At 44.5% G+C, this 8,255-nt stretch overlaps 1 protein-coding gene across 1 annotated transcript in view; it reads right to left on the reverse strand.

Annotated features, from left to right (window-relative positions):
- Positions 1-1,569, reverse strand: part of LOC123189798 (short-chain dehydrogenase/reductase 2b) — a 3,191-nt gene extending 1,622 nt beyond the window's left edge. Inside the window, exons 1-3 of the mRNA XM_044602290.1 lie at positions 1,440-1,569; positions 1,101-1,341; positions 605-670 (exon numbers count right to left, since the gene is read on the reverse strand). Of these exons, the coding sequence (XP_044458225.1) occupies positions 605-670; positions 1,101-1,341; positions 1,440-1,561 (429 nt within the window). The 5' untranslated portion in view covers positions 1,562-1,569. The remainder of the gene's footprint in view (positions 1-604; positions 671-1,100; positions 1,342-1,439) is intronic.
- Positions 1,570-8,255: the final 6,686 nt, after the last annotated feature.

The raw sequence follows: 8,255 nt of genomic DNA on the forward strand, positions 1-8,255 counted from the left end.
AACACAAAATTCACTAAATAAACACGCTGTCACTAATGTACAATTTTAGGATTGTCAACTTTGATGGATGCTTTTCTACAATGTAAACTTCGATTGTCATCTTGTATTGCAACATCAGCATGATGTGTTTTCTCAAACTAAACTATGCTCAGTAGTTACAATAGAATGATATTTATGTCGATGTTGTGGTTGATGAATGGTTTCTACAATCCAAATTTCTATTTACATCATGTATCACAGCATCAGGTGTGATGTGTTTTCTCAAAGTAGAGTACACTCCAGTAGTTATTACAAGAAATGATGACGTTTATGTCTGCGTTGATAGATACTCCCTCCGTCCCATAATATAAGAACGTTTTTGACACTAGTGTAGTGTTAAAAACGTTCTAATAGCAACCAACAACTACAGAAACAACTACTCCCTCCGTTCCAAAATAGATGACTCAACTTTGTATTAACAATAGTACAAAGTTGAGTCATCTATTTGGGAACGGAGGGAGTATTATTTTGTTGACTCAACCTGATTCTGAAATAGATGTATATATTAACTGCTGACAAACTGCAAATCAATACGCAGTACATCACATATTTTTGCTGCATTCACCTGTTCTTTAACTTTCGCAACCAGAACTGGATCTCGATCAACGCCTGAAATGCCTGCATTGTTTATCTACACATAAAAAAATCACATAATCATGGTGACGAATTAAAAAAAATCGAGACAAACCACTTCTGAATAATCGCCAATAAGAAGTCGATAATCTGAACAGCCAAGTCAAGCTTACAAGATCTGTAAGAACATCATTTCAGCTTTAACTAGTACAAGCCAGGTAAAAGAAAGAAATCTACGGCACCTATACTTCTAAACGGAACTCTTAAATTCATTCTGTAATTATTCAATGCAACAATGTGCTGAGTAAAAATTTCTTCAATGTAATTTTGCTAAGTTCAACTAACACTTAAAGAGTCTGAATAAAATGCATACTTCTATCTGACGAGCTCTCAGTGGAACAGTCAGTATGAATACCCCCTTGCCCGACCCCAAATCCGCGAGGTCTTAATCTTGAAAGCGCAAAGCAGAGACACACAATAACACATACCAGGATATCGAGCTTCCCGAACTGATCCCTGACGAAATCTGCCAGCCGGGCGACGCTGTTAGGGTCGGTGACATCCAACTGATGGAAAACAGCGTCAGCACCGGAGCGCCTGACGTCTTCCACCGCCTCCAGCCCCCTCGCCGCGTTCCTCGCCGTTAGCACGACCTTGAGCCCCTTGGACGCGAGCTGCCTGCACGTCTCCAGCCCGACCCCTTTGTTCCCCCCGGTGACCAGGGCGATCCTAAATCACGCACATAGCAGCGGCGCGACAGAAATCCCAGTAAGTAAATTTGCTGCGAGCGGCGTACGGGAAAGGGGAGGGAGGCGGAGCGATCGAACCTCTTGCTCGACGGATTCGAGGCGGCCGCCTCCATCTTGATCTTTCCCCTCCGACTCGTCGCGGCGCGTCCAGCACTGTGTGAGCTCTGGAGTCGGCAGCCTTGCAGGAGATGATGATACATCCTGCACTTCCACTTTCTTCTCAAACGGCGCCTCTGCTGGGCCTTAGTTAGTTTTTTTTTCTTTTTTTGAGAAAGCTGGGCCTGCTTAGTAAGGCAACAGCCTTGACGTTTGTGCGCGCGGTAATGTGACGGCCTGTTGTTAGTCGGTTTCTGCGTTTTTCTGTCCGTTTTCTTTCTGTTGTTTTTCTTTTTCTTTTCTGGTTCTTCTGTTTCGTTTAATATTTTGCTTTTTTCTTTCCTAAAATCCGCCGATTATTTTAAAAAAATCATGAACAAGTTTTCTAAAATCGTGAGCACTTTAAAATTCATGATTTTTTGTAAATCATGAACAAGTTTCAAATACATATTTAAAAAAAACAAGAACAATTTCCAAATTTAGGAATCTTTTCCAAATATATGAACATTTTTTAATTCAAGAAAAAAATTCAAACTCATGAACATTTTTTGAAACTGCAAACTATTTCAAATTCTTGAATATTTTCTGTAATTCGTAAAAAAATCATGAACATTTTTTGAACTCATTATTTTTTTGTAAAATTCGTGAATCATTTTTTAATTCTTGATTTTTGTTTAATTCAATAATTTTTAAATTCAAGAAGATTTTTTGAACTCATGGAAAATTTATGAATTTGAGAATATTTTTTGAAATTTGATATTTGTTCGAAATCCCTGACTTTTTTAATGAAGCAAAAAAAAAAGGAATGGATAGAAAGGAAAAAAAACAGGGGCGCCACCCTCGCACATGGGGGCCCAAAGGCACGCACGTGGGAGGGGGTGCGTTTGGCCGTCAGGCGTCACCCTACGCACGAAATAGGAGGTCCCATGTCTTAATTGGACACACATGTTTCTTGGGTCAAACTGTGACGTTTGGGCCGAATCAGCACGAACTAGATCGATGGGGTCGTCATTCTGTGGAGAGTGGAGTCTATTTTAAACCCTGAGATTTTAGAGCTCCACGGAAATAAACCCCCAAGTTCAAATTGTTGAAATCGGCACCCTTACCTCGCTGATCCCAGTCGTTTTAAACCTTGGGTGTTTTAGGAGTGGATTTGATGACATGGCACCAAGGGCCGGGATTGTTGACTCTAACCAAATTAATGGCTGCCACGTCAGCACTGAAGTGCGGGTGCCGCCTTCTTTCCGATGCACAATGCCTTGGCCTCCATGTACATCATGGTGGGGAATGCCTTGACCACCTTGGTGTCGCACCCGCACATGGCTCGCCATTGATGTCGCCTCACGATGAAGCTCGAGAAGCCGACAACGAGGGGAGAGCCCGCGTGGGTCGGTATGTGCTAGGAGTAGTTGGTGTAGTTGTGACGGGTAGATGGAGGCGACGAAGCAGACGAACACTGCGCCGACGACGGGAACGGCGTGATTGATGATGTTACAACCAACGGGTGCCTCATCTTACCAGAAGTCAGTCTAGGGCCCCTAGGTCATTTATATCAACGGGGATTAAAAGGCCAAGAGGTGGAGGGAGAATTGGGCCACCAAGGCCCAATAGGGGAGGCGCCCCTTTCTGTTGGGGAACGTAGTAATTTCAAAAAAAATCCTACGCACACGTAAGATCATGGTGATGCACAACAACGAGAGGGGAGAGTATCGTCTACGTATCCTCGTAGACCGTAAGCGGAAGCGTTATGAGAACACGGTTGATGTAGTCGAACGTCTTCACGATCCGACCGATCCAAGTACCGAACGCACGGCACCTCCGAGTTCAGCACATGTTCAGCTCGATGACGTCCCACAAACTCCGATCCAGCAGAGTTTCACAGGAGAGTTCCGTCAGCACGACGGTGTGATGACGGTGATGATGTTGCTACCGTGCAGGGCTTCGCCTAAGCACCGCTACGATATGATCGAGGTGGATTATGGTGGAGGGGGGCACTGCACACAGCTTGAAACAATCAACTTGTGTGTTGTAGGGTGCCCCCTGCCCCCGTATATAAAGGAGCAAGGGGGGAGGCCGGCCGGCCCTTGCAGGGCGCGCCAGGAGGAGGAGTCCTCCTAGTAGGAGTAGGACTGGACTCCTCCTCATGGCGCGCCCTGCAAGGGCCGGGGAAGGAAGGAGAGGGAGGAAAGGAGGAAAGGGGGGCCGGCCCCCTAGTCCAATTCAGTTTGGGCTAGGAGGGCCGCGCGCCCTGCCTCCTCTCTTCCACCACTTGGCCCATGAGGCCCAATACTTCTTCCTCGTATTCCCGTAACTCCCCGGTACTCCGAAAAATACCCGAATCACTCGGAACCTTTTCGATGTCCGAATATAGTCGCCCAATATATCGATCTTTACATCTCGACCATTTGGAGACTCCTCGTCATGTCCCTGATCTCATCCGGGACTCCGAACTACCTTCGGTACATCAAATCACATAAACTCATAATACCGATCGTCATCGAATGTTAAGCGTGCGGACCCTACGGGTTCGAGAACTATGTAGACATGACCGAGACACGTCTCCGGTCGATAACCAATAGCGGAACCTGGATGTTCATATTGGCTCCTACATATTCTACGAAGATCTTTATCGGTCAAACTGCAAAACAACATACGTTGTTCCCTTTGTCATCGGTATGTTACTTGCCCGAGATTCGATCGTCGGTATCTCAATACCTAGTTCAATCTCGTTACCAGCAAGTCTCTTTACTCGTTTCCGTAATGCAACATCCCGCAACTAACTCATTAGTCACATTGCTTGCAAGGCTTATAGTGATGTGCCTTACCGAGAGGGCCCAGAGATACCTCTCCGACAATCGGAGTGACAAATCCTAATCTCGATCTATGCCAACTCAACAAGTACCATCGGAGACACCTGTAGAGCACCTTTATAATCACTCAGTTATGTTTTTACGTTTGGTAGCACACAAAGTGTTCCTCCGGTAATCGGGAGTTGCATAATCTCATAGTCATAGGAACATGTATAAGTCATGAAGAAAGTAATAGTAGTAAACTAAAATGATCAAGTGCTAAGCTAACGAAATGGGTCAAGTCAATCACATCATTCTCCTAATGATGTGATCACGTTTATCAAATGACAACTCACGTCTATGGTTAGAAAACATAACCATCTTTGATCAACGAGCTAGTCAAGTAGAGGCATACTAGTGACACTCTGTTTGTCTATGTATTCACACATGTATTATGTTTCCGGTTAATACAATTCTAGCATGAATAATAAACATTTATCATGAAATAAGGAAATAAATAATAACTTTATTATTGCTTCTAGGGCATATTTCCTTCAGTCTCCCACTTGCACTAGAGTCAATAATCTAGATTACACAGTAATGATTCTACCACCCATGGAGCCTTGGTGCTGATCATGTTTTGCTCATGAGAGAGGCTTAGTCAACGAGTCTGCAACATTCAGATCCGTATGTATCTTGCAAATCTCTATGTCTCCCACCTGGACTTGATCGCGGATGGAATTGAAGTTGTAAGTGCATCTAGTGCCACCCCTAGTTGGTTTTGGAGTATTGACGACAAACCTGGTTGAGGGACTAATGTGTTTGTGAGAACTGCAGGATAACACAGGTAGAAGTCCCTCATTGATTCAGTTTTCCTACCAGAGATGACCCCTAAAAATGTATGAAGACATTGAAGTCAAAGGTGGTATGTGAAGACATTCACATTGAAGACTATGACAAAAGAAGACATCGCGTGAAGACTATGGAGCGCGAAGACTTAGTTGTTTCATCGTTCTTTTTCTTCTTTGTTGGGTCATAGGAACCACCGTACTGTTAAGTGGGGCCCAAGTGAACAAGTCAGAATGACTGAAGTGATGCTTAACCAAAATCATATGTCTTCGAGCGAAGACAATGAAAGCAAATCTTATCCAGAGCTGGATAAGTCAGCTTTTCTTGTAGCCCAAGTAAAGTTGTCGTGTGTGTTTGAAATCAGACCATTGGAACACGTGTCAGTTCCTTAGTGACCCAGAGTCATTTCGGACAAATCAGGTCGGGTTGCCTAGTGGCTATAAATAGCCCACCCCCTACAACCATAAACGGTTGGCTGCTCGGAGTTAGTGTACGACTTTTGTCGTTTGAGAGCAACCCACCTCGAAGCCTTTGAGAGAGAATTCCTTGCGAGGACAAAACCCTAAACAACCAGAGCCAAAGAGTGTTAGGCATCACTGAAGTCTTCCTGTCTGTGTGATCTGAAGACTTATTACACTTGAGGACTGTGAATCCTCCAGCCGGTTAGGCGTCGCATTCTGAACATCCAAGAGGCATTGTGGATCACCGGTGAACGAAGTCTGTGAAGGTTTGGAAGTCTACCTTGAAGGCTTACCAGAGTGATTGGGCGAGGACTGGGTGTCCTTAGCTCAAGGGGAATAAGGTGAAGACGCGGTCTTCTGAGTTGAATCTCAGCCTCCCTAACCAGACGTACAGTTGTCACAACAACTGGAACTGGTCCAACAAAGCATTGTCTTCAACGAGTCATTGGTTCCAATCTTCCCATCTCTTGATTTACAGATTGGTCCTTGTGAAGTCATTGCCCGTTTGCATTATCTATTTGTCTTCACTGTGTGACTGCTTGTTCTGTTTGGCTTCGTACTATCTTTCATCCTGATCTATACTGCCTAGCTGCTATTAGTCTTTGTGCTTTCATCTGTTTGAATACTTGACTATGGCTTGCTTAGTGTAGTCTACCTTCCACTGCATGGTAATAGGTTTGTTTCTATCGTTTGTCTTCGAAACTTCCATGTTTTGAAGACTTTCATAAAAATCGCCTATTCACCCCCCTCTAGTCGATCACTAGCACTTTTAATTGGTATCAGAGCAAGGTACTCCATTGTTCTGTGTGATTCGGTTTAACCACCTGGAGTTTTAGCTATGTCGACTGCAGGGATAATCAAAGTCTCCGTTGCGTGCCAGTCTTTGATGGAACTGAATATCCCTACTGGAAGAATAAGATGCGCATGCATCTTGAAGCCATTGATGTCGACCTCTGGTATGTCGTCAAGAATGGCATCCCCAAGGCTGGTGAAGGTGTCACCGCTGCTGATGTCAAGAAGTTCGTTCAACTGGATTCCACTGCCAAGAACATCATCTGTGGTCATCTGACCAAAGGACAGTATGGCCGTGTGAGTGGTCTGGAAACATCCAAGCTAGTCTGGGACTGACTCTCCAAGGTCAACGAAGGCGTCTCAACCCAGAGAGATCAAAGAATCAGTGTCCTTCGCAACCTCTTCAACCGCTTCAAGAGAAGCGACAATGAGAATCTTCAGCTCACGTTTGATCGACTCACTGACATCACAAATGAGCTTCAAGCCCTCGGCGCTACTGAGATCACCAAGCATGAAGTCGTCAAGACACTCCTGAGATCACTTGACAGCTCGTTTGACACCCTAGCCCTGATGATTCAAGAACGCCCTGACTTCAAGACACTCGATCTGTCTGACATACTTGAAAGGCTCAACACACATGAGTTTCAGCTTTCTGAGAAAAGAGATATCTACGGTCCCAACTATGGGCGAACTCGTGCTTTGAAGGCCAAAGCTGTTTCCTCATCTGAAGAAGACTCTGATTGCAGTTCTGATGATCATGAAGACATTGGAAAGGAGCTTGTTATGCTTGTGAAGAAGTTCCAGAAATTCACCAAGAAGAAAGGCTTCAGAAAATCCTCGCGATCTAGCTCAAGGAATGATGAAGCTTCTGCTCATGACTACAAGAAGAGAACATGCCACAAGTGCAAGAAACCTGGCCACTACATCTCTGAGTGTCCGCAGTGGGACAATGAGAATAAGAAGAAGAGCAAGGAATATGATTCTGACGACAAGAAGAAGAAGAAATACTCAAAGTCTTCTTCCAAGTCTTCGTCAAAGTCTTCATCACACAAGAAGACCTCATCTGGCAAGGCTCGTGCATTTGTTGGCAAGGAAATGGATTCAAAGGAGGAGTCTGCTTCTGAGAAGGCGGAGGTGGAGTCTGAGGAGGAGTCTGATTCTGGCATTGCAAGTCTGGCTACAGCCTACGTTGCCAAGTCCATCTTCAACATTGAAGACAATGACTCCATCACCGACGCCGATGCTAATGACCAGGACGACTCTGCTCCCACCTACTGCTTCATGGCACGCGGTGCCAAGGTAAACTCACGCACTACTCACTATCAAACATCCAGTGAAGATGACTCTGATTGTGGTTCCAAACCCAGCTACAAAACACTTGCTAAAATTGCAACTGAGCAACATAAAGCTATGGAACATATTCGAAAACTGTTAGACAAAAGCGATGACCTATTAGACGCTGAAATGACTCGATCTCAGTCCTTAATTGAAGACATAAAAAATCTTCATGTTAAGTATGAGGAACTTAAAAGTTGTCATGAAACGCTCTCAACAACTCATGAAAAGCTTTCCTATGATTATCTTCAAAGGAAGCAAGATCTTGAGAAATCGAGAGCGGCTCATGAAGATCTTCAAAAGGAAAACGAGTCACTTCGCGCCAAACAGATTAGTTTCGCTCAGGAAGGATTTGAACCACCATGTCTTAATGCATTGAGCGTGACAACGCTACTTCTGTTGCTGGATGTTCTACTGCTGCTACTGTTGCAATATCTTCAACTATTGATGTGGTAACTAACCCATCTGCTGAGGATGCCACTGCTATTGCTGATGAAAATGCTAGGTTGAAGACATTGCTTGAAACAGGGATGTACAAAAGTCTCAAAGGACATCAGACACTATGTGATGTC

This window comes from Triticum aestivum, chromosome 2A, assembly GCF_018294505.1.
Source record: "Triticum aestivum cultivar Chinese Spring chromosome 2A, IWGSC CS RefSeq v2.1, whole genome shotgun sequence".
In the NCBI taxonomy this organism is placed as follows: Eukaryota; Viridiplantae; Streptophyta; class Magnoliopsida; order Poales; family Poaceae; genus Triticum; species Triticum aestivum.